This window comes from Poeciliopsis prolifica, unplaced genomic scaffold (genome assembly GCF_027474105.1).
Source record: "Poeciliopsis prolifica strain line A6 unplaced genomic scaffold, Auburn_PproV2 SCAFFOLD011, whole genome shotgun sequence".
Taxonomy (NCBI): domain Eukaryota; kingdom Metazoa; phylum Chordata; class Actinopteri; order Cyprinodontiformes; family Poeciliidae; genus Poeciliopsis; species Poeciliopsis prolifica.
The window spans coordinates 9,923,150-9,950,551 of record NW_026562386.1 but is presented as its reverse complement, the minus strand read 5'-3'; the positions used below and the strand labels follow the sequence as shown (position 1 = coordinate 9,950,551).

At 40.3% G+C, this 27,402-nt stretch overlaps 1 protein-coding gene across 1 annotated transcript in view; it reads right to left on the bottom strand.

Moving 5' to 3' along the window:
• Positions 1 to 25,708, bottom strand: part of fto (FTO alpha-ketoglutarate dependent dioxygenase) — a 141,857-nt gene extending 116,149 nt beyond the window's left edge. Inside the window, exons 1-3 of the mRNA XM_055036478.1 lie at positions 25,425 to 25,708; positions 1,847 to 1,924; positions 733 to 1,750 (exon numbers count right to left, since the gene is read on the bottom strand). Coding sequence (XP_054892453.1) covers positions 733 to 1,750; positions 1,847 to 1,924; positions 25,425 to 25,502 — 1,174 coding nt within the window. The 5' untranslated portion in view covers positions 25,503 to 25,708. The remainder of the gene's footprint in view (positions 1 to 732; positions 1,751 to 1,846; positions 1,925 to 25,424) is intronic.
• Between the last annotated feature and the right edge of the window lie 1,694 nt (positions 25,709 to 27,402).

Genomic DNA, 27,402 nt, shown 5'->3' with positions numbered 1-27,402 from the left:
TATTTGAGTTATTCAAGTCAATTTTCTACGAAATTATTACAATACAACAGACAACTGATCGAAAGTGATATTTTTAATACCCTAATGGCTGTGTAATTGTCTACACAATCATGAGGAAAAGTGCTGGCTTGGCAGTTATCCAGCAGGTAAGCCATAAGGTCCAATGCTGAAGAAATAGGCTGTTCACAGAGTTCTTTAGCAAAGCACGTTAATGGAAAGCTTAGTGGAAGAAAAAAATGTTGTAGAAAAGTGCTCTAGCAAGAGCTGAAAGTATTTAGTTCTTTTCCCTAAGCCACTTCTGAAACTGAGACCACATCAGAAGCATCTTACTGTAGCTAAAAAGACTTACTTACTGTTGCTAAGTAACTTTAGCATTTTTTTTTTCCAAAGCCAAGGCTTCACTGGTCTAGACTAAAAGCAGAAAGGCACAGAATCCAAGCTGCTTGAGGCCCACTGAGAGGTTCACAGCAGAGCCCAATAGTTTTTCTGCCACAGCACATGGATACAGTAATTTATAGACACATTAAGGTCAAACTTTTCTGCATTAAAGTATTTTTTTATTGATTTTATATTGTTCTGAATTTCATGAGAAACTAAATTTATGCATTTTATTAACCATCGAAGTAATACATCACTCTATGCAATTAATCCACATAGAAATTTCACTTTTTGAATTGAATCCATAGAATAAATTTTACTCAGACTGACTCCTATATTTTACTTTAAACTTACCTTTGTCATCATGACAACTATAGTTGTAAACAGCCACTGGTGAATGAGTGATCAGGTTCTCATCGTGGTGCCACCCTACCGCCATTTTCCCCATGCCGTAGTACGGTTCCTCTTTGAGGTGGCTCATTTGTGCGGGGTCCATGTAGTTCAGTAAGGTGACATTGAACTTGACTGGACCGGTGCACACCTGTGGAGGACTGGGCTGCGAACAGCCCAGCCCACCTGCAAGTTCCTCTTTATCCTGAATGTGGTAATCTGACAGGCTGTGCTTTAGCTGAGCCACAGGCTTCTCCTGAGCCTCTTGTCCCACAAGTTCAGGCTTCGTCCCACTGAAGGCCTCTGTCGACCAGCCGGGACATTTTCCTTCACTGTGCTCTGAAACTCCTGCAAAACTACTTTCACTTGTTTTAACTTGGGAGGACTCGCCTTCCTCAGTCTCCCACCTCGGTTCTTGTTTTGACCCAGAGAATCCTTCTTCGCTGTGCTTGGATTCAATGTCCCACTCCTCGCTGTGCTTGGACTCGGTGTCCCCCTCCTCGCTCTGTCTGGACTCCGAGTCCCCTCCTTCACTATTCTTGGAATCGTCACTGTGTTTAGACTCTGTCTCACCCTCTTCAACTAGCTTTGCTTCCCCTTCGGCCTTCAAACATTGTGAAAACTGGTCTCCCTCCTTCAGTTGAGACACATCAGAACAGAGGAATGTGTTAAGTTCCCACAATGCTTTGCAAGCGTCCCTCAAATCGGGATCACAGCAGTTTTGTCCTTTGACCTCGGCGTCCTGGCTGTGCCAGGGGATGGCAAAAAGTCGCGTGTCCAAATATCGGTAGGTGTGGCCGGGTTCACCCAGCAGCGCACGCGACACGGCGGTGAACACGTCTCGATCGCGGACACGGACCAGGTCCTTAAGGAGACAGCCCTTCTTTCTGAGGGTGAGCAGAGCCACCTGGACCCGGCTGTGGAGCTCAGCAGGAAGCGAACATGATTTCCTCAACACCAAGCCAGAGTAGCTGGAGTCCCACTGAAAATACAATGAAACAAAAGCCTTACATAATCAATATCTCTGCCTGTATAGTTATTTATAACTGTCATAATTAAAGAAGTAAGACCAACTCACCAGTTGCTGAAAACCTCGATCTGAAGGTCCCAGAAAAGGGATCTTCTTTTCTCCCAGCTCCTGCAGTAGCCTGCGCCTCTGTGGAAAACAGATCAGTGAAAGAAACTGGCAGGTTTGTTTCCCAACATGATGATGGCTCTTAACATGTTTGAAAGCACAGTACAAACCAGTTTTGTATAAGTAAACAGTAAAACAATTATCCAATAAAGATGAGATACTGGAAAACTAAGTTGTACAGAATGCTACACACGTATTGGTGTCACTCTGGTACGCTACGGAATATGCAGCAGAAATTTATAATACTTAGAAATTTTTAAAACGTCGGTGAGGGGAAAAAATCCAATATCAAGAAATTATTGGGTTTTGTTTTTGTTTGCTGTAAGAAAAAAATACAACAAAAACAGTTAATGGCACCCCTGTGAATTCCTACCAAATGTGAAAAATTTGCATTTTCTTAAATAATGCTTAATATGTCATATTTTCTCAAGATTTGTAATGAGTAATTAATTCCTATGACATGACACAGAAGGGAAAGACAAAAAAACAGGCCATTAAAGTAAGGCAGATGTGAGTTTATCTTCATAAGTCAGCAACTTTCTGCCGTAATCATCAAGTTTTTTTTAGTTTTTTTTTTGTACAGCATATTTCAGCAACAAGTTCAATGCAATGAACTAGGATGGACCAGATAACTTTAGGAGAAAAGCAGAACATAGTGACGTCTTGGGGTGACCAGGTCATTATGCCAGCCATTAAAGCTATCCAAATGCCATGTGGATGTGTGTGGGCTCAGTCTTTCCATCACAAACAGAGTAATGTAGGTCAGTAAACACCACCGGTACTTTAACGGGAACTATGTGTTCTGTCAGATGATGCTAAGATTGAACCTTTGGAACCAACTATTTCATTTGGGTCTGGTGCAAAACAAAGGACAACTATTTGGAAATCCCCCCTATGTCTACTACTATTATTATTACTTCTAAGACCCTAAGAAAATGGTGAGAGAGAACTGAATAAAATGTCTGGTGTTCTCTTTTAGAGAACTGGAGATGGGTTGTCCTTAGGTCTAGCTGCAGGATAACGATTCAACGCATGTGACCACATCGAGACAGAAACGGTTCAACAGGCAAGAAAAAAAATCGACCTTCTTCCACTGTTATCCCCACAGACAGGAGAAGATGAAATTAAAGAGCACTCAGCGTTTTGGATGATCTAGAAAAAGTATGTAAAAAGAAGAATGTGCCAAAATCCTTCTCTAGCCCTGTGAAATGCTATCAGTAAAGCAAGATTTTATAAAGTTTTGCAAAGTTGTTAAGAAGTTCCCGCTGAAAACCCCCTACAAACATTAAAAGTGTAATGTATTTTAGATTAAGTCCATAAAAACATACTTATTTTTATACATTTTACCATTGGGGTTAATAACTGAAAAGGGGGCTTTGTTTGGTCTATGCCCAACGCCATACCGGACATAAACCTTTTGAGTAAAACGTGTTCAATGGGGCTACATTCCATTCTGACCCGAAAATCAAACAGCAACCGGCACAAAATACTGCTGACCCAAATAATAATTCTCTGCCTTTCTTCTTCTCTCACAGGAGGAGGATACGTGTGCACAGCAGCACTGCATCTGTGTGCATATGTAGACAATCATTCTCCACAGGTGCACACACACTCTGCGTGGTGTTCCTGCAGCAGTGAGGTGAAATGTCACCGGCGCACCACTGACTTTTTACATCTTTAAAGATGAATGGCGTGCTCTTCAACAACCGAACATTTGTAACAGTTTAGGGGAAAACAGGCAGTGTGTATATTTTAGCGACATTTACAGCATGCATCCAATATTTTGCCTTCACTAATAATGCCAAAGACCTTATGTGGCACGCTGCAGGGAGTACGGGAGACAGATGCCAAAATATTTCCTGACTTTTAAGAGCGAAATAAAACGTCTTGCTCGTAAACATTACAGTGCAGTTATAAAAAGCTGTGTGTCCTGATTTAAGGGAGAGAGGGATCAGAACCAGGGCAAACAGGGAAGGACTGAACATTAAAGACAGAAGAGGGTGAAAGAGAAAAGATCCCAATAATGGAGGCCAAGGAAACTGAAGGGCATCTGGTTTAAGGCGGCTGGATGAATTTACCTTCAGGGCTGAATCCTCACCTTAGGCTAAACAACACACCTGCTGGAAGTTTTCTTAAAGGATGCATGAGAGCATACAGGCCTTCCAACTTATTCTGGAACAAACAAAGACAGACCTGCAGACAGTTGGAACCTAAAAAAACAAAACAACATGCACTATTCATGACCAGGCTGCATTCAAAGGCTTTTGAAAGAAATTGACAACCTGACACGCATTCATTGGTGTCAAAGTATAACCCATGACAGAAGCTGAAGATATCAAGGTGAGACTCTGGTTTACTCTTGTACGTATGTGTGTTCGTCTGGAATTGTAGCCATGTGTTTGGTCAAATCCATATTTTCCATTCGCATACTATTTAATGTATTTATAACAAATATACTTCTCGTTGGCTTCGTCTTTTGTCGAGCAAAGAAAGAGACTCCTATAGACACACACATGCATTTATGAGTTCTCTGAATAATGCACTGCTGGGGTTGCGAGCGTGATGCCTCAGCCTGAAACACGCACAACCAAAGCTGTCACAAACATGTCAAATACATCGGCCTGCTACGAAATTCCACAGAAAAAAGCCAAAGACAGGAAGTTACCGGAGCCCTCTGAGGAAGATGGACTCTCACAGCATTAGAGAGCTGCTGTGTCTGTCTTCCTGTCTGCATGTCTGCTACTGATTCTAAAAGGGGGGGAAAAAGAAGTCACAAGGTGCAAAAAAAGGTCTGCGTTTCAACTCAGATCCAAGAAACAAGATTACCAATTTCTATAATACTGTAACGCGGGTGCTTCATGGGAGCAGTGCAAACCGTCTGTGCTAAGTGATATATCTGATGCTTTTTTTTTTAATCTCTCCCTTCCTTGATAGGATTATTCCCTCAGCCGGACTGTTTATCACAGAAAAACATATTAGGTAGAGTAGAACTCAATTGGTTTGCTTTGATCTTGGCCTATAAAAGATATCATACTGTGTACCATATATTTAATAATTTTATTTATTTCACATCTGTGACACCCCAGTGGACACTTTCTTCAAAGTGATCCTCACAAAGTAGATTAATGTCCGGTGCTTAGCATCAATAGCTCAGAATAGCCAGATAACTCCACAGCTGCAGGGATAAAAACACCTTCAGTGTGACTTTTGTCTCCCTCGGAAAGGCTACTGGGATAAGAAAAACTGTGTTTGGTACAAATACTGACAGAGGACACCCACTTCCTGGTGGACGTACCATGACTTGGCTAATGCCTCGTGAAGCACAGATAAAGCAATAGCATTTCACCCTTTTCTACTTCTCAGTGGCTGCTCCTTTAATTTCCGTGTTCGACAACAGGTTTCAAATTGGTCTAGTAAAGAATCAAACAAATTATATTTGCCTTCATTTTTATATAGTAAACACAGCAATTTTAGTGACTACTTTGATGATCTGCTGTTAATTTTGTGTTGGTCAAATTTACTGACACTCTGGCAATTTTTTCACCATCTTCCCAAGTGTCTTCTTTCTGTCCCCCAGTAACAGGTATGACGTCTTCAGAGATGGCTTTGCAATGGACCGCTGTGTTTAAACAGCAAGTTACTGGTATTTGTCAGACACCAGTTTCAGAAGTGATCACTTGTGTTCAAAAGTAATGGTGGATCATCAAGTTTGACTAGTTGGCTGTAAAATGTCAAATTCAGAAAGACAGGCTGCCTGTGAGCATCAAAGCAGCTTCCTCCTCGCTCCATTTGGCAACAGGTCGAAGAATGTAGGATCCTCATGTGAAGCAACACGGAGCGCAGATGAGCAGAGTGTGTCTGGTCTGTCAGATGTTTTGTGTTTGTATGTGTGATGGACACAACATCTATAGATGACATGGATTACACTTTAAAATAATAAAAATATGAAGGGAGTGAATTGAATTTCCATTTAGCTCTACATACATCGATGAACAAATCCAGTAATACTAACTACCGTCTTAAGTCACTTAATTGGTAAATAGAAATACCCTGTATGTAATGCATACAGAACACAAAACAAGCAAACAAAATGCTTCAGGAGTAGCACTAGTCAATAAATTATTTGCAAACAAAAAGAGAATGCCACAACAGGAAATCTATGAATATATGTCTATACACCTTCAACTGACATTTTAGGCAAGGATTAATCAAAGAAGCCAAGAGGCCCATTGTGACTCTGGAGGAGCTACTGCTTAGGTAGGAGCGTATTTTGACAGAACTAGTCCTGGTGCAGCTGATTGTGGTGGAGTCTAACCTAAATGTTCAATCAAAGATATAATCAAATGATCTGTATCAAAACATATTCTTGTAGCAAATCGGCCCAATCAAAATAATCTTTGACAGGACTAAAAAACAAACACCTACAGACACTCTCCATCCAATCTGACTGTGGTAGTTTGTAAACATATTTTGTTGACTTTTCTAAATAGAAAAGTAATAAAATTCTATAAAATATTCTGACAGGAAGGCTGAATGCAAATGCAAAGAACACAGAAAAATAATTATTCATCCACCTCACATTTAGACAATAGTTTTTGTAGTGTAAATACGTTATGAAGTGTTTAAGCAGTACAAAAACATTTGCAAGAAACCTTACCAAACTTTAAAAATATATTATTTTAATGTGTGCCATTAAAACCAACCAGGAAGGACTATCGGAATGAAAATGGCGACGCAGTGTGATGGCTAACAGGGCAGACTGGTAAATGGATAACTGGAATGTGTGGGAGCTGACCTCAGCATGGGGGTGTTGGTAATGTGTAACCCCTTGACTTTATACTTTTGTTCACAGAGCAGAAACTGAATTTAAATTGGAACTGTGACAGCCAAAGGTCAGTCAGCAGGATGTTGCTGGAAATATCTTAAAAAAGTTTGTTTTTCAGCAACTCCCTTGTTAAAATGTAAATTTTGGGAGACAATGTGTTTTGTCTTGCAATGCATTTACAGATTCTATTCAGCGTGTGGGCCTAGTTTACATCTGCAGGGAATGTTTTATGCAAGTCACCCCATTCAAACTTGCACAAACAAAATATGTCAAATGTTATGCATAGCTTATCATTCAACTTTTCTGAGAAACACAACAGGTATTGTAAATAAGACTTCGGGTTATGCTGAACTCATGAGATTCAGTGACCGTTTTGTATATCTGATGCCAATTTCTGATTAGCAACAAGCAAGGGAAAAAGATTAATATCCCAAGAAATAAGAGTAGGTCTGCCATTAAGCACTGCATACTTTTTCAAATCAGACATCATTCTGTATATATTGACAGACATGTTCAGCATGTGTTCAGAGGGGGGTGCCCAGGTGGCCTGAGTGATGACAAATGGTAGACAGGCTGGCTCCAGTCTGCTAATTGTTGTTGGAGGCTGAACGCTGCGTCGTTGATTTCACCTCCCGACAGGGCGGCAGGAGACGTGATCATTAATATCAGACCACTTCCATCCATCTACCGGAACAAGAGGCCGGTCGTTTAAAAAGACGACGCTGGGCAGACCTTTCACGTCCTGTTTATAACACTGATCTGAACACATTACCAGAGTGGTGGGGGGGCCACTGCCGGCCATTAATTAGGTGTGCACACATGCCCACACAATGTGACCACACTTCACATCCGTCTACCAGTCACACCTGCAGAATAACATACTGTACCACACACACAAGTAGAAATATGGACGCCTTACGAGCATATGGGTCATACATCAAAATGTGAAGGGAACTTCTATTGAAACACCTGCAAAAAGCGGCACCAGACAGTTCTGATCCAGAAGGCCCCTCCTCTTTTATACTAGAGATGATAAATTAAGAAGTGGAAAAGTGTTTGAGATGGTAAGTTAAGAAGTGGAAAAGTGTAGTCAGAAATGATATTTGATATCATTTATGTTGAGGAAATGAAAGTTATTTATCTGACAAAACAAAACAGCTGAACTAAATCCTGTTTAATTTTTACAACTAAAATAATAATAAAGCAATAAAAAAATGTGTATAATCTAATTTGTATTGTTTTTTTATACAGAAAATCAAGTTTCCAGGTATGCTTAACTGGAAAATCTTCCAAATGACAATTGTAGAAATACTGTTTATACCAAGTATCTTCTGTGTCTGCTCTTCTATGGCTATGCTACCACATGTCTTGTCCTCTTCACCTTTATGTTTACTTTCCATTATTTTTTACTTGTGCTACCACTAATTCTGACAGCTGGAGAGACTGTGGTGAGAAGGAAGGAAGCATCAGGCCTCATCTGTCTTTTTGGACGTTCCATCATTTTCGATGCACCTGCCAGACTTACAGAAAGACCCACGTTTCCAGATCAATCATTCAAAAGTATTTACAAATGCACAAAGCCAGACTCAGACAGGTTGGCACATGGCCACTCGCTTTAAGTGCTTTTCAATGTGTCTGCAGTGTCAACATCTATTTCACACTTATCTACACCTCAAAGGGGGGAAAAAGATGCTTCTCTGACCTTTAGCAAGTGTCAAATCTGGAAAGAAGAATAGGGGGAAAGAAGAGAAAGAAAATAAAGGGATTTAAAAGATCTGTTGATGTACGGCATACCCAACTTTTTTTTTTATTTATCCGGGAAAGATTGACTGAGCATGTTCTTTATCGGAAACATACGCACTCCCTCAAAGTATTTCACACGAAGAAAGCTGCACTACATCTAAAGAGTTCCTGTGAACAATAAAACAACCCTTATCCTTCCATATGACTCACGCTGGGAGAAAACATTTTTTCAAGGTCTTATTTAGTTTTCTAGGCTCTCCAGGATTCAACCCAGTAGCATTTCTCCTCAAAGAGACAAAATGTGAACGAACCTTTTGGCTAGCACCACTAATACCCATTTTGCCCTAATTGTTAGTTTGCGGCCAGGCCATAATGTTTCCATTAAGATTATGTCGATCGAGAAAAGCTTTTTAGTTTTCACCTTCAAATTACAACTTGCTTGAGGTCAGCTGTTTTCCACCTGGAAAGACCCGTTTTAATGCAGATACAGTCCCTTGACATTCCGGCTGGGTCCAGTTCAGTGAGGGTGAGGAGTGAGAGGATGGAGGGAGGAAAGAGAGGAGAGGCAGAAGAGCGTTTGATTGAAAGACTGTGATTAGCAGTTTTCAGCGGAGCACCAGGGCCACTGAGTTGTTCTAACAAGGTTGTCGCGTCTCGAGGTGCAGTCAAGGAGAAGTCAGTGCTTTAGAGAGCTCCCTTGATTTCTCCATTTCCCCCTCCCTCTTTCACTCTTGCCATCCAGCCACACTTTCCCTGCCCCTCCAAAAAAAAATCAATATGGCTGTGCAAAGTGCAGCCTGGCCCATGGGGAGAGTGAGCTAACTGCAGGGGCTGGATGTTGGGCTTACAACGAGGACAAGAAGCGTCCTCGAGGCCAGTCCCACAGGCAGTGTCAAGGACAGACCAGAGGTCCACAGGACCAAGGCCACCAGACTACCCTTCCTCTCAGCGTCTTGCCTACTTTTAAGCTCAGTGTTTCTCTGTTACCTTTGCTAGGCATGGCTCAGCGAGGCAGAAGTGATCAATAACCAGGTGGAGCGTTTAAAATCCCCTGCTCCAGAGGCAGGCGCTACGCTCCTCAGAGTCCACCGGACCTGCACATCACTCAGGGTGGTGACTGGGTGTGCAGCAGTCAGACTTGGTCATTGTAAGGTTTGTGATTTGTGACAGTAAACAATTCAATAGCACTTAGCAATACACAGTGTCTGAAGGGTGTAAGGCCAAACTCTTCACACTCACTGCCATTGTCTCAACATGTCACAGATCACTGCGATTCAGGCAGGTCAAGCAGCTTTATAGGCAGAAACATCTTAGTATTGTCTCTTACTGCAAGGCAGCTCTGAAGGTGTTACTACAGCTGCACACTGCCGGTAACAGAACAGAAATGTCTGAAAACATGTGCTGTCACTGTCAACAGCAATGCTCATTTCCATACAGTACGACGAAGGAGCTTGTACATAATGTGGATGAAATGCGCAAGGAGGATTTCAGCCCTGCTGCGTGTCTCCATGAATGAGTGACTGATCACAGTAAAAGTGGCTTGTGCCTCTAATCCGGTACCAATGTTAGACAGAGCAAAGACCCGGCTCTGCGTACAGCCGCATGCGCTGATCAAACCCATCTTGTGACAAGCAACCATTTCAGATGACGGTGATTTCTCAGCTCTGTGTCCTTTTTGCTCCGTATTAGATCATCTTCTGACACTACCAAGTCTGGCATTTCAGCTGGGATAAAGAATGATGCTCAATCCAACCCAAAATGGTTGGGAGTCAAGGGTATACAAGGGGCAAAGACATGGGAGCTGTGCATAATTGGCAAGCAGCTGTGACCATTATCGTGTTGTTTATTATCACTTTATATTAACCTCTAGATTTGATACAGCATGTTGTTTGATGAAACAATTTAAAGATAAAATGCGTCATTTTAGAACGAAAAAATATCAGTGAAGCTCACAAATACCAAAAAAAAAAAAAAAAAACAATCTGTTTCAGTTTTCTAAGAACAGGCCTTCTACACCATTGACTTTTCAAAAATTTACTGGTATGTTTTTTCTCAAATGAGTTGGATCATCTCTTGAATTATTCGTTGCCCTATTTATTGAATCACATTTTTGCATAGGGTCTTATTACAAAGGAAATGCAGTGGTCCAAGTTTTAATCCTAAACCACTAGAAAAACATATGGCTCAAAACAGATGTCACATCTAGGACAGGTCTAATCCCATCTCATGTAGTCTTTGACCCAGATAAACTGGCATTATGATGCGACCTCAGATTAATATCAAATTAAGGGTTGAATATCATACATGTCTGTTTACGCAACACCCAGTCTATCTTCTTGGGATCCAGCAGTAGATAAGTTTATTGTAATGGCATTAGTAAAATCCAGAACTGTAGCAGATGGCACTTGTCTTGCTTGAAGAGCTGCCTCTTCTTCATATTTATTTTTCTTTCACTCATTCTGTACAAAGGCAAATATTCTACTAGGAACTGAACACCTTAATCCTTTTCACACTTCACAGTAGCCAGAATGGTGACTGATTAACATTCTGGAGGTCTAGAACCCAGTCATTTGAAAATGTAATTGCAGATGTCACACTGCATGCATGCATTTAGTTTGGGAGTTAATATTAAAGCTCAGAAACATGTCACAAGTCAGGAGGGACGTGGGCAAGCTGGGCCAGAGCCAAGTCACTAAAGCTCACGTTTGCACTGTGTGAAGGAGTTGCAGGCTGTCGCTACCATTCGCTGGGCACCATAGTTACTGTTCACTTCTGCTAATTATTACAGCCAATCCGAGGGGTTAACGGGGCGGAGCCTGGCCAGACCATGTTACGCGGCATTTAACAGCTGGCTGGAATGGAGGTGAACGCATTACACGCTGCCCCTCATCCAATAAAAATAAAACATCCTGACATCTAAGGTGTACTTAGCATAGAGGAGAGGGAGGAAGTCAAGATGGAAACAAAGGGGCAAAAAAAAAGAGGATGTTGAAATGAAAAGGGAGTTTTTGGAGGGGGGCACACCTGATAAAGTGATGTCCAAGTGCCACCTAGTGACAGCTCTCCAGCTTTTCTGATCTAACAAGCACAACAAAGTAAAGGTGAGGCAAAAGGATTCAGTATTACAAATGCATGTCAATAAATTATCAATTGTATTAAATTTGTAGTACAAATTTAATCCAATAAACAAAAACAATAGTAAGACTTTATACGACAAAAAGTGCTGTATAAATGCAGACTAATATAAAGGTTCACCATAAGTTGCACAAGCAACAGGTACCCTTTCAATATTGTCAGGCAAAGCCCTTTTAAGTTTGTTAGAAGTTCACAAGGCGTGGACTGTAGCTGAACTCAGTGCTTGAAAATCCTTCATATACATACAGAAAATGAGCTTCAACTCCTGAACTACAGATGAACAAAAAGAAAATCAATTTGTCTACTGCTAAGTGGTCCAAAGTTCTCTTTCAGATGAAAGTACATTTTTGCATCTCATTCGGAAATCTAGGTAACGGAGTCTGAGGGAAGATTGGAGAGCCGCCAAAATCCAAGGTATTTGTGTTCAGCATAAAGTTTTCACAGTCGCTCTTTTTTGTTTGTTTGTTTGTTTTTTTCCGGGGGGTTTCCAAGCCATGTCTGATGATGTTGCTCCACTGTGTTTAAAGTCGATATAGCAAGCTACCAGGACATACTGACAAGCTTTGTGGATATATGCTGAGCTCATTGTTTTACCAGGACTTGTCTGTCACCCATTCTGACAAAGATATGGCAACTTGGCTGAATTACCATATTACTGTGGTTGAATGGCCCGAAAACTGCTACGAAGAAAGACACAAGACTTCTCAGTAGTACCACACTACCTCCATACAATGACACACTGAAAAGAAGCCAACATAAGGTATTGAGTTCATTTACTGTTGAGCACATGGTAATTTGCTTAGTAGGTTGACACTGGTTTTAAAATTCCTGTTTTCACTCATGTAATGTCTTACTTGAAAACCTACAATTTAAGTTATCTGGAGTCATCATCAAATATATCACTGCTTTTTGAGAAAAACATTTTTAGTCATTTGTAATATGTCTATATACAAGCAAACTATCCACTCCAAAGAAAAGCATATGTCATTCAAGTCTCAATTAAACCGTCAACATAATGTATAGATTTATTTATTATTAAAATGGTTATTACTTAATTATCTCTCATCCTAAGAGTCAAGCAAGCAAGCAATCAGTCACCATGTTGAGGTGACCATGTTGTCTGAGCAGTATAGTTGTCTAAGTGAGCCGGTAACACTGCAATGGTAGGCCAGCGGCCCCAAGCTCCTAGGTCCCCTTCCCTCATTAGACCAGGTATAAATCACACTCTGCTGGTACCCAGAGGTGAGAAGGATGGGAGTGGAGGTGAGCTTGAAATAATGCTTATGTCACGGCAGGTCAGCCCTCCATTATGGCCGTTTCAAAAACTATTAATCTTGCTTGTAGTCAGTGGCCTAGAAATAATTACTTCATCTAACCCATGTAATACAGCATGACCAGCAGTCGAGCTTGGTCAATTTGAGGCTGGGGAGGCAGAGTGGAGGCTGAGATAGGGGGTAGAGTCGCAAATTATCAGGGCTTTGTCTTCTGCTGCTGGGTGACTGATGTCCTGCTCGCTTCTGCTGTGGCCTTTTACATTCTTAACACTGATTTAGATAGATACATGCACGCTCTGAAAGGTGGATCATGTACGAGCACAAATGCAGTGTGTATGCGCATTAATGCATGACTGAATATACACAGACTGAACCAGGAACATGAAATTTGTATAATTTAAACACTGAGAGCTTTACAACATTGCATTCATTTTCAATTTTCTCTTTAAAAGGTCCAAGTAAATTTGTCACCATATGTTATAGTTTTAATACTGGGTAAAATTCAAACAGAAACATCACAAAATCTGAAAACAATTAGATAATTTAGGCAAATACACACATAACTGTGAAGTAAAGCCATCATATTACACTTCAGGATTTTCTGGAACTACAACTTCCGGTACAATCACCTGCCAGGACGACAGAGGACTAATCCACCCCCACACCTCCAACATCCCAAAAGACATTGATACAATGAAGACAATCACTGGAGAAACCCACGCTGACAGCAAACAGACGAACTTGTGAAAACTCAGCCTCCGTAAACGTCACAGGAAGTATGTATAGAGTGACATAAATAAATGCAGCCCTACAGTGCCTGTCACAGCTGGTGTTGCAGGTGCAAATTTAATTAGTCAAGGTGAAGTCTCCCTTGTTGTCTGGAAAAAGATGGAGGGGGTGTCCTCGCCATGCACAACTGTAAACATGCGCTATATCCTAATCAGGTGTCACTGTAACGTTTGATCAGCCGGCAAAAACTTGTCACGAATCCCCAGCAGAGAGTGGGCCGACGGGTAGAACAAAGAAAAAGAGCTGTCATAAAAGAGCAGGGTGGCAGCGGTGATGGCAGTGGCAGTGGATGAAGAGACTTTGCCCATTAGCAGTCTCTGTCGGCTGTCTCTCTCCTACTCCCCTTAACGTCTCTCCGCCTCTGGTTTCCCTTCATTCTCCATGTAGCTACCATCAGCATATACCTTCCTTATAGTGTCCCACCCCAGCTCTGTGCCTGAGAACCTAAACCGCAGCTGTCACACAGATACTTCACAACCGCCAACTAAAGCTTGCAAAGGCAAAACCCCAAAGAAGCACGCTACTATTGTTTACCTTCCGAACAACCATGAGTGTACAGAGGTACAAGCTGAGCTCGTTTTGTTTTCATCAAGCACCATTGGGTCCCCCTGAAAAGCCTGGGGAAGTAGAGGCGTGCATTCTGTGCTCCATCCGCCCAATGCCTTCAGGCTGCACTGAGGCGGTGGAGGAACACATTAGATACTGTTTACCTTTCAGTTTGGATGATATTGAATGCATTAGCTGATTGAACCCTATGAGAAACACAGGCGAGTGACAAAGCCCAATCGTCTTTGCGACTGGCGTGGTAACTGAGATTACAGTCTAACAAAGAGCAGACAGGAGGAAAAAATATTTAAAACCCAAATAGTGATACATAAATTAATTAAAGGACAAAAAAACAAGTGGAGAATTAAAGTTAGAACATCTGTCAGCGACTTAGCTTCCCAACGTAATACCAGTGTTAGAACATTTATACCCTTGAAGTTAATGATCCTCTCTTTAATTGACAGTCAAGAAAAGCTGGCTGCGGCAGCATCCTGCCAAGACACCGATAAGGCTCCCCCTACCCTCCTCCCAAAAGTAAAATAAAAAAATAAAACAGTTTAAAGAACCTTGGCACTAATCCCTATTGTCATCCCAGTGCAGCAGAAGGACTTACAAACACAGATAACTCTGCTCAAGCTGTCTATTTCTTAGGAGTTACGGGGACAGGCGAGTCGGCGCACGCCTCAAATCAGTCACTCAGATTACCCCAATCCCTCTGCGCTGTCAGTCAGCTGAGACACTAGCCTGTCATCGCATTTACATGAGTCCATCTCATAAGTGACAATGCCGCGTGTATATGACAATAGCTGCGACGAAGGGGTCCACTCGCTCGCCGATAGCACCTCAACAGTGTGGCAGACACGGTGTTGTTGGATTAAGCTCACAGCATGCCTGGCACTCCTGTCTTCACTGATACTCAAACAACAAGTTAAGGGGTCTTAACCATTTTGGTTTTGTTTTTTGTTTTTTTTCCCTTTGGTGGGAAGAATGTAGGAGAAGTATGTCACATGAAAGACGCATACAAACCTGCAATGGCAAACACAAATGTAGATCACAAGCACTGGAAAAAAAAAAACTTCAAAAAGGCCTGGAAGTTTAGAATAGGTATAAGAAAACCAGAAGCTTAGGGTGTATTTCTTTGGAACTGGTCTCAAGAATGACTTTAATCCACATGATGAAGCTCAAGGACTACAACAGAAATCAACACATTAACTTTTCACAACAGAAAACAATAAAAAAATTATTTTGCTTCAGTGAACACAGTTAAGATGGGATGTAAACAGACCAGTTATTAGATGCCCCCCGTCAGCTGTAAATTTGATCCATTTATTGTCAAAACTGCCTCAACTCTTGAAACTAATAGGAAATATTCAACAAGGTTTCTGAAACATTCTTCAAAGATATTGACTACAGATAAAGTTGTAGTATTAAACAAACATCCTTCCATCAGTTCACTGATCATGCCCACTTATTCTTGAAGGGTGATTTATGGAGGGATGAAGCCCATCTCCAGTGAAATGATGCTCATTTGATTAGGGTATCTCTTTAGATTTCTTTTTTTTTTTGTGCATTAAAGGATGTTTTTTTTAGATTTTGGTTGTAACAAGTGTTAATTGCCTCTGACTGGCTATTTTTTCCCTTTTCTGTGAGAATCCAAGAGATTGTTAAATCTAAATCCAAGTAGATCAGCAGTTTTTATTCCAACCAACCTGTCTGGTACCAACAATCATGCCATGTTCAGTCACTTGCCATGCCAAGTGTCCTACCCATTCTCATGCTTTGTTTGAACTTTATCAAGTCATCTTCTACAGATCTCTAAACGCATTGAGCTGCTGCCAGGTGGTTGGCTCCAGTTAGTGTTAAGCAGCTGAACAGGTATGTCATATAAAGAAGGTGGTAAGTGTGCATCCATGATAAAAGTCAAACTTTGGTGTCACTTTTTATTTGCACTTTTAAATGACTACGTGGTACATCGGGGCACCTGAGAGCTCACAAACTCCTGACTAGTTTTTATGCTTCTGTGGCTCACTCCACTTCAAATAGTCCTGAAACAAATGACAGTGGATGCCCTCTACACAGCAAGGCCAGGGCAAGCATGACACAAGGGTTGACAAGTGAACCCTCAAACTTCCTAACCCTTACTCCGCTATGGCATTCACACACACACGCAATGATACACACACACACACACACATAACCAAGCAGTCCAAAAACAGACCTGACATGACCGCTTCGCAGCCCTGCCTAACCCCTGCTTGTGTTTTTTCTCTCTTCATCTCACAGGAGACAGCCCTCAATTCAGGATCTTTTTAGCCAGGCAAGTGGATGTGACCTGCTGCCCCCCAGACAGGCTCATCTGAATAAACAGTGCTGAAGAAACAGGCAGAGGAGGGAAAATCTGCCTACATTATGATAGGAAGAGAGGGGATGGGAATCAGCCAAGGGGCTCCTTTCTTTATGCACGTTTGATCAAGTGCTTGACAGCGCTTGTGGATGGAATTACGGACTGCTGAACAAAAAGTGAGGGTGTAAAGGCGGGTGGAAATGAGAGTGTGTTTGTGCAGCTTGGTCTGGACAGCTGAATTTTCCGAGGCCTGACAGCATTAGCTTGTGACATGCCTTCCGTACCTCCTCACCAACACATACAAAATGCGAGCTGCCTCCTAACTTTCCCAGTCCATCACTTAGGACGGCAGAGGGAAGCGTCTGGATAAGAGGTCAGACATGGAGAAAAATGGCAGGGAAGAAGAAGGCAAAGAAGATGACGAGCAAGAGGAAGAAGGGAGAGCTGGTCAGGGGTTAAGTGTAGAGAAGACAGCGATGAAAGGCAACTGTCATGCACCAGTGCTCGCCCAGAAGCACCTGTCTCGAGGAGAACATGCAAAGTGTGCCGGTCCCGTCCTGACAATACCCCCACTTTTCCTACACACTCTCGCGCATACAAGCTCTCAGGAAAGGGCTGATGCTCCACCACTGGAAAGGCATCACCTGTCTGACAGCATGCCAGTCAAACTGTCGTTGCCTCTTTCGCATATGCAAGAAAAAGTTAGACTGATGAAGAAAAAAACACACGGGGGGCTCCGAGAAGAAATCACTGAGACATGAACAGACCGCCTGAAGTGAGCAGACACCTCTCAGAGAAGATTCTGAAATGAGCAATACACGAAGGTCCAAAAAAATCCAGAAAAAATAAACAACACTGGAAGTTTCTTGGACGCTTGTTTTTTCACTCTAATAATGACTTTTAAATTTGGAAAGTAGTCAACATTTTATATGTGAAAGTCTGTAAGCACAAGGCAGACAAAAAGTGCTATGAGCATCTACTCACACCCTTAAACATTTTGCATTTTGTCAGATTACAGGCACAAATTTCAATACATTTCACGATAATTGGAAGTTTAGACCGAGGTAAAATAGTGAATAGTGGAAAAGGATGGATGGGTTAATGGTGTTGATCTGTGAAATCGTTATGTCCTAATCTGTATTGGCTGTCCCTTAATCTTCATGATGCTTCTAGATAACTAATGTTCTCTAAAAACAAATGGAGGCCTTCACAGAGTAGATGCATTTTACTGAGACTAAAACCTACAAAGATGAACATGATTTACTGTTTGTTGATGCAAATGGTTACACTGGAATTAATTTAGGTTTATCTGAGTAAACTATACTGAAATACATACATACCCACTTTCCTGGTCAAGTGTTTCACTTTCTACATGAAAACATTTTGAAAACCATCCCCAATTTCACCATTGTGCACAACATTCATTTAATATATTAAACAAACAATTAAGTCTTTTTGTAATCTGGTGCAATATAAAAAAGTTCCAGGGGTATGAATATATTTGCAAGGCACTGTGAGAGCAATGCCAAACCCTGTCTTTTGGCTTAAAGAGATGTGTGGCAGAAATTTGAACTCACTTTCGCAGCTCACATTTATGGAAAAAAAAAAAACTTATGATGTACAAATTAACAGGTTGTATTTACAGCACCTTGTGAACCTGCCCCCCACAGGTTTTGTGAATGAAGGCTTGCAAACTCTCCATTGAAACCAGATGATAACAGCAGGCACTCTTACTTTATTAGAAAGGTGAGTGATTACAAAGGGAAATAGGCCTCACAAATAAACAGCAATGAGAGCTCTTCCAGAGGAATCCTTTCATGAGCAAAACTGGCATGTTGCTGAATGGAGAAAAAACTTCCTTGAATCATAGCTTTGAGTGGCTAATAGACCCCTCAGAGAATTTAGCCTCTCTGTGTGAGGTGAGCAGGTCATTTCCATGTTTATTCAGTACTTGTCCAATAAGCAACCACAATGTATTGATTGGACTGATTATTATATGTCTCTCTAGTGAAAGGACACATGCATGACAAATGAACCCTACTTGAACAGGTCACATTGGAAGTCACCTCATGGAACCGAACAGCTGAACTGGACAGTCGGTTTGCATGATAAACACTCCTGCCTTGTTAGCAAATACGTTGCCATCTGTGGGTAATGTCTCAGCACCGACACACAGTGCTTGTTAGGAGCAGTCAGACGCATAAGCCTTTGGAGGCGATTTGAACTTGCCATGTTAAAGCTTCTACAACCTTGTAAAACAACTACCCGGCAATCCTAACAAATACAATTGCAAAGAAGGGTTTGGTGAAGATATTTCCCCACTCATAGCCAAATGTTAAATGTTAATGATAAATGTACTTTATCCAAGAGGTTTGTGTCAAATTTTTATAATTATTAATTTATTAATGTATTATTACTTATTCATTTTGGCATCATAGCAACAAGGTCCACCTCAAAGTGGATAACCTGATTCTACATGTCTAAGACCATTTATATTTGGTAATGACCTCAAACTCATTAAGATTCAAAGGCTTCCCTGCTATCACCCTTTAGCCCCACCCACAGATTCTACCACAGATTCAAGTTGGAACTTTGGTTGAGTTATTCCAAAAACTTAACTTTATACAGGGGTGGCTGATTACTAGGATAAAGACCAGATGAGACTAATTACCGAGTGAAAACAGCTGAGGACAGAGGTATCTTGGAAATGTAATAGCGCTAAATGGCTCTATGCAAATCAACCCAAAGAACCAGAAAACTAAATACAAACCGTAAAGATAACAAAAATCCTCAGAGAAAATGGTAACAAGAAGTGAGAGGAGCACTGTGCACAAAAGGAGACAAACTATCAAAGTAAAAGAAGTATAAGAACTACAAATAGAAACGGCAACACAAGTTTTGTGTTTTTCTGTTCCTAATAAAAAAATAACACGCTAAAAGTTAATGTTGCATTTTCAATTTAGAATATGCAATTCTTTTATTGTAAAACATAACAATCCAGTTAAAATATTCAAAGTACTTTTGGTAGTAAGATGTTTACCTATCACATCCTATTTCCAGAAATTAAAAGAATATAGAGCAGAAATATTAAGTCTCTTTCCATATTGAATTCAACATTTTTAGGGATCCAAATTCACAACATTTAAAGCACGTACGACTATCCATACTGTTAACATAAATTAATTTTTTGTTCCATTAGCTTATTGGAATCAGAAGTTTGTGGCACTTTTAATGTCTGAAAGGCTGATTTCATTTCAAGAATGGTTTGACTACCCAAACTGATGTGTAAAAATGTCAATCCAGATATATGAGCACAGATCAAACAACCAAGACAAGGTAAAGACATGTAGATGAAAAGCTCACCGGCAGACTAATCAGGCCCCTCTAACACTCACACGGCCGATCAATAGAAAGACCTGGAGCCCTGGGCCAGCACTATATTACACACCAAAATTTCATATGCATTCATTGATTTTACTTTTCATAATAGTATATCATTGAGCTCCAATGGGAGCAAAAATGGAGGCAAGGGCCAGGGTCAACTCTCACATGGACACATGGATGGATGTTTGTACAATATTGATGACACACACAGAAAGAAATGACTAAATATCTGGATCAATAGCTCGTTTCCTTTGCTAGGACAGGTTGTTTCAGATGGAAATGTATAAATACTTTTTTATGGCTACGCGACTAATGCTAACTAACAGTGCAAATGCACCCCTTAAGGTAAACTCTTTGATTAGTCAAGGCCAGAGGTGACTAAAAGGGTGTGCATGAGCAGGGATGCCACACTTCCAGGGTCCTGGGGATGATAATGCACGCAGAGGCCCAGTAAAGGGATCAATAATATAGCAAGTCACAAGCCCTGGGCAAAGAGTCCTGACCCCCAATTCATTTATACTAATGACCTTCTAAGAGAATATCATTTCTTGTCATGTTAAAATGATGCATACCATGAATAATTTAAGATATTTTCTGAGGCTTTATGGTGTAAGCAAATAATGAAAAGAGAAACAAAGCACAGAGGAGCAGCTGGACATCAAATTAACCTGATCATTACTTTCTGCTGCTGATAACAGCAAAAGAGCTGCCTGGTTCTAATTTACAGTACAACAGCGGGAAACAACACCCAACTACAGAGCTTCTTCTACTCTGCAGTGGCCAGCAAGGCCATAAAGAGAAGGGAACTGCATCACTGCCTGCTCCTTAATTAAATGAAAGCTGTTAGTTTCATTTACCTCCCTTCTTTTTTACAAAACGTACCTGCCTAGAGTTGAAGACCTCCCAGGCGCCATCCCTGCTTGGCCCTAAATCATGTTTGGGTGAGTGGCCCAGTGGGTCCCCACTGGACGAATAGCAGCCGCCCAGCGACTAGGCCAGCACAGGGCATGTGGCAGATCGACACCCAGGCAGCGATAAGTAATTCTGTAGAGGATTAGCAGCATGATAGCCTGATCAATACTGTGTGCTCAGGCCATTAGGAATGCAGCGAGGAAATGACCCCCTCTGGTAATAAAGCAGGGCATCTGGGTTCTCCTTCATTTGCCAACTCCATTAGTGTAATAGTATCATTATCTGCCACAGCCGTATTTTTCTAAGCACCAGCTTTAATACAGTCCAACCAGCGGGGGTCTGATGAAGCTCTGAGAGCCCCCATGCCAAGTGTTCAACCATCACCATTCTACACAGGGCCTAGGTGTAAATCTGGCTCCATAGGAGCTTATGTGCTACCCAGCCTCAGGTACACATACCCATGTTTTATGTCAGTACCTTACACTATTTCTCCATTACTGGCTCATTAATAGAGGAAACAGCATGCAGTTTAGGTTTTGAGGGGGAAAAGATGGCTGGCAGAGCATGAAGCTGCTGAATGTGCTAAATCTGACACCCTCTCTTGCTAAAACATCAGCCTTGACACGACAGGACATTGGCATTAGTTGCCATAAATCGTTTCCTTTACACTAATTCATCAGCTAACATTTTGTAGGAGAGAATTGATTAACCATGTCCGGATGTGTGGCTACATAATCAGCTTTTACCTCAGTAGCTGTTAATTTAACAGGCCCACCAAGGGAAACACAAACCATTTTAATGAGTGTTTAGAAATTAAATACCCTAAACAGCTTGCACAAGGTGCCACAACTAGAGCAAACCAATGAGGCTGATCTAAGCAATGGCTGGGACTGAGCCCAGGACCTCACAACATCTGGTGACCCCGTGTGATCATTACTTAGCCGGCTGCTCACACACACACACACACACACACACACACACACACGCTTCCTGTTTCGACCCAACACTTCATACTTGTCATCACTGTACAAATGGGGAGCTTGCATCAAAGAACACTGATACGGTGAGTTTGCATCAAAGAACATCGGGTTAAGGGACGGGGTCAGAGCTGTTTTCTCACGTGCCGAACCCTAAGTGGAAACTCATCCTGTGATGACGAAACTGATAGAACATAATGAAATGTTTTAAAGCCCTTTACAAGGCAAATGGAATCGTTACGGTGGTGGGAGGGCAGCAGGGGCTGCAGCGATAATGTAAAAGAAATATTACCCCTTTCAGGTCAAACCCAGGGCTGCAAATCATTTGGAAAACATGAAACTGTGATATTTTTAAATACAGCAGTGACAATATCAATTGCAATCACCTCACGTTTACCACACTCTACTCTTTCCCTCGAGCATCTTGTTGACTAAAAGCTACATTAGGCTTTTATGACGCAACCTGAAATACTATAGCTAAATATAATACAAATTGGGCCTGCAGATTAATCTTTGATTATTTTAAAGATTAATCGATTGATCAAATAAAAAAAATTGCAATTCAGAAGATTTTTTATTTAATCACTTAAACTGTAAAATATTTGAAATAGATAATATGAAACCTGCCTCTGGAGGAGTTCTGGGTAGAACATGTTTACAGATGCAAACATTTTTATCTTAACTGCTTATCTTATACTTTTTTAGCTTTTTTACAGTTCTGACATTGTTCTTTTAGCAAATGGTATTTTTAAAAAAAATCTGTTTACGATTGTTAAATAATCAATAGCTAAACTAGTTGACAATTATTTTAATAATCAATTCATCACGATTAATCCATTTAATTGTTTCAGCCTTAATATAAATATCATAGCACACCAATATTCCATTCAAGTAGCCCTTCGTGGTTGTAATGAATATTGATAATTGATACTTTGAAGATCTCTAGGAAAAAAAATACATAAATAAAAATGTCTGAATTATATAAAATAGTCTACATGTCTACTCAGTCAAGCAACAAAACCTGTCATATCACATTCTGTTTTGATTTATTTCATAAAGAATCAAGAAAACAAGTTGCCAAGAAATTTTAAAAATGTGAAAAATTAAGTTATCACAACTACCTTGCTGAGGGTTGGTTTCTTTAAATAAACAAGCACCCATTAAAATAATCTCTAATCCTTTTCAGAATGGAACAGCAGACAGATTTAATATAAAAAATAGATCATATCTAAAGTTGCTCTTAACTGTGTCATTACAAAACAGATACGGTGAAACCTGGTTAAAACTGCATGCAGTTCTTTCTTTGGCTGCTTTACAACAATAAAGTCATTTTGCAATTACATTGGCTCTTGCTCAATCTTTTATTTATCTAAAGAGAAAGGAAGCTAAGCCATTAGGTCTGTGCCGCCCGACTGCCTGGAGGGCCAGCTGGAATGAGTTCCTTCTCTGAGCCGCTCATCTGGCCGCCATGGCTGCTTTCATAAACAGGAGGAACCACGTCTTACATAGTTTCACTGCTGTCTAACATGATCCAAACACATGTGCCTCAGCAGAGAGTCACCAAGTTGGAGGACAGGAGGAGAACAGACAGACAAACTGAAGGAACCATGTCTATAAGTGCAACGGTCCAGAATTTTAGGGCTTTGCAGATTAACGACTTAAAGTCCTTATAATGGGATGGCAGAGAAAGTACCAAATAACCATCCCAGAGTTTTCTGAGCCTGCTAAGGAGAGTAAAGCCACACTACAGTTCAGCAGGCTGAATAAAACCTTCAAAAGCATTCTCCTGCCTTCTGCTTACTCTGTGATAATCTATGCAATAAGCAAAATGTCATTTTATTCTATATTTTGATTTGGTCTGCCAAGCAGGATCAAAATAAGAATACATTTATGGCATGGAAAACAATAGTGGATCTGTAACATATAGAGTTGCATTGTGGCTTTTCTGTTTTATGTCGAACCAATTCGATAATGCTTTATGTTTCCAAGCAAACTTTTAGTGTAACTTCCATGATGCAGTCAAGTTTTAGCATTTCCACTCACGTTTATGAAACAATCTCATAAAGGCCCATGTCTCCATACAGAAGTCCCACTAGGAAAGCATGGGCCAAAAATGGCATTTCTACGGTAAGATAACTTTGACTAAATAAACCACTAATGTGGTTTATTTAGGTATGGTTCATGATATGTATGTTTTACCATGGCTAAGCAGGCTAAATGGCATAAGCAGCCACAGAAAAATTCAGTCACAGTGATATTTTCTCCTCATGGAAAGAACATTAAACCCTAGAAACAATATGAAGGAAAATGTTCTGAATTCCAGAAGCTTAAAAACTAAAACAAAAATACCTTGATACAAATACTAGTTAGATATCTATGGGTAAATCTGTGGCTTCCAAAGTGTCTTAATATTGACTGTCCCTTCACCAACAGATTTTTATTTTATATAGAGAGCTGCACCTTTGAGATTTGATCATATTAATGTAAACAAACCCAGAACCTCAGTAGCTATGTTTTTGTATTTCATTCGATACAGCGAGGGTTAGCATATGCAAAAAAATGATGGCTGAAAAAACTTCTTCAACTGACATTTATGCAAACTGTTCAAAAAATTATTCATTCACCCATCGACAAAATAAACTGAAGAGTAGAAATTATCCCACAATTTCAGCATTCAAACTTATTTACTGATCTTATTTTTGAACCTAAACACTTTATGTTTAAAAGTAAAATAATTTAAAAGTAAAGTTTATTTTACTAGTTTTTTAGTCTCTATGTTGGCATACAGCTAACTTAGAAGATTTAATAGAATAGAAATATTCTTTATTCTTCCACGGGGGGGAAATTCAGATGTAACTTCAGCAAAGTGACAGAATAACACGACATATTGAGTGAATATATGTAAGTATAGAACAGGAAATGTCGTAATTTGTTTTGTGAGAATGAACGACTTTCTCCTGCACTATCAAACTGATCCAGAAGCCAACGCACCAGCAGGAAAGCCTAAAGCTGCAGGAGACTGCTGACCTGGCAGCTGAACTAAATCCCAAATACTCCGATGACTAACTTCACTATTTGTTTTAGCTCTTGCGCTGAAGATGCTAATTGTAGTGCAATTAGCATCTTGTTTCCTCTCTATCCCATTCACAGGGGAGTAAAATCAAAATAAAACGTGCAAATGTTTTCAGATTTTGTTGTAGTTATGTAAATATACATATAACTTTCTTGCAAGTGAGGTGAATGTATATTCAAATGATTGCGTGTTGTTTTGATGCGCATCATGTCGTCTTTCTGGTAAATATGGTGTGTAGTCTGGATCTGCTCCTGCGACCCAAAGCCACACATCAGCAGTTCGTCTGCTTGATAAAACCGCCCTTTCAATGTGACTGTAAATCTTCATTGTGGCAGACTGAGAGGGGGAAAATGGAAAAACACAATAAAGGGAGCAGGCAAGGTGAGGTATGCGCTGACATCCGCAGCTTTCTAGCCTCCAGAATGCGGCCAGCAGCACCGCATACGGAGCGTTAGATATTCAACCAGCGACAGGGCTTACAAATACGCCAGACCGAACGGAGAAAAACGCTATCAATACCTTTCTTCTCTTCTCCCCCTCACTGTCACCCGATCTTTTCATGTTCCTGGAGTTGTGTTTACACTGCCTCGCTTTCATTTGGGGCGATGTTGGTTGTTGTAGTGCACGAAAAAAACCCGTTTCGACATCGTTTCGGTCTGACACACTGTTGACATGAGAAAGAAGTCGATTTTGTATATTTGCGAATCATCTCGTCCCGACCCGCGGCGTAAATCGCGTTCTAGTCAAAATTGCTTAACAGGGGTTCTAAAAGTGCAGCTCTGAGAACTACAAATCCCATAAGTGATAGCGTGCTGGCAGCGGAAGTAAAATCTGAACGCTCTGCGCAGGTGCGACATTGGTACAGAAACGGTTAAATATTAAATACGGCAATGTATGCTTCAAAGTAAAGAACAAAAGAACATTACTTTAGAATAATTTCAATTGTGATGTCACTGTGTTGCTGTGGAATCCACTAGTATTATTTTATATTTATTAAAGAGATTTTTTTCCGGTGAAAAATGTCAAGAGAGTCAAGACAAATGAGTGATGGGGAAATTATTACGTATGCATTTATTTACAATTAATGTATTCATTTGTTTATCATTTTTTCTGTCTATGACTGAGCCACACAACGTTTCTATATTTTTGAAAGCACAGATTTGTAAATGTCATTGTATATTGTGTTTTTTACTGTCTCCATTTTTTTTTCATTTTATTATTACATTGGATTATTTGTGATCTTGGCTTCAACAAAAAAGTGAAAAAAATTTAATTGTCATTATTTATTTTAGTCCTAATTATTTTGATATGACAATAATAATAATAATAATAATAATCATTATTATTATTATTATTATTATTATTATTATTATTATTGTTGTTATTAATTAATTATGATAGTTATTATTATTATATTATTATTATTATACCATAAGAATTCTAAAATAAATTTTAAATATAAACTCCATATGTTCGACACTTTTTAAAATCAAAAGCAGTTCTACTTTCATCTTAAGCCATGTGTAAAAATAGCAATTGTGCTTTGAACGGGCTCCAGCTAAAGTCTTGCCAGCCTTCTTTCAACTCTTGCATGCATCTCAAATCCAGGTGCCTGCTTCTCTGTCGGTGTGGGCTTCAGCTACGTCAGTCCTTTTCAACTCACCACAGATCATGAAAGTGCACCGTAAACACGCAGCAGCAGTGTGGCTGCCTTTGTCTATCACCTGCGAATGCCCTCTTAAGAGCTGAACCAGACTGCTCGTAACATAGGTCGAACAGTGCTGAAATATGTTTTGTCCATTGTTCCTATCAAAGCACATGTGAAATGCATTCGGGTTTCACGGATGGCCTGGTGTTGGCTGTGGGAGGGCGGTGCAGGGGTGGATTGCAGGGGTCTGAAACACCTGTTACATATTACCATTACATACTTTGATCAGTGTCTTCATTAGTTCCCTTTGTAATATCTTCTCTTTTATGGAAGAGTTGACCCAAGTGAGCACACCAAAGTGGTTTAACACACATGTTTTATTTACCTGTCTTGCAAAGTGCTTAAAAGCTCACCCACTATGAAAGATGTGTGTGTCTGGCATTCTTAGTTATTAAAAGATGATGGTTCTCTTGATTCCTTTTAATAACCTACATTTCCTCCCATCTGTCCTTGTCCTTGAGGCGAAGTATAGGTTTGAAAAAAATTCTTTCACTAGTTTTATTAATGAAAACTAGACCCATATGCATGAAAAAATAGAGAAAAAGCTGCAGTTGTAAATAATGTATTTTTTATAATCTTCTTTATGTCATATTCTGCCTACATCCAACCTTCATTTGTCATTACACAGCATGTTTCTTTCATATGTCTGTGATTCACATATTCTTATTGTCAGTCACATTTATGGTTAACATTAACAATTTTGGCTTACTTTGAAAGATCGGCTCTTTGCGTGGCAGATTTTAACTAACAGACAGCGAACATATGTTGTGACTCTTGCTGAAACCCGGA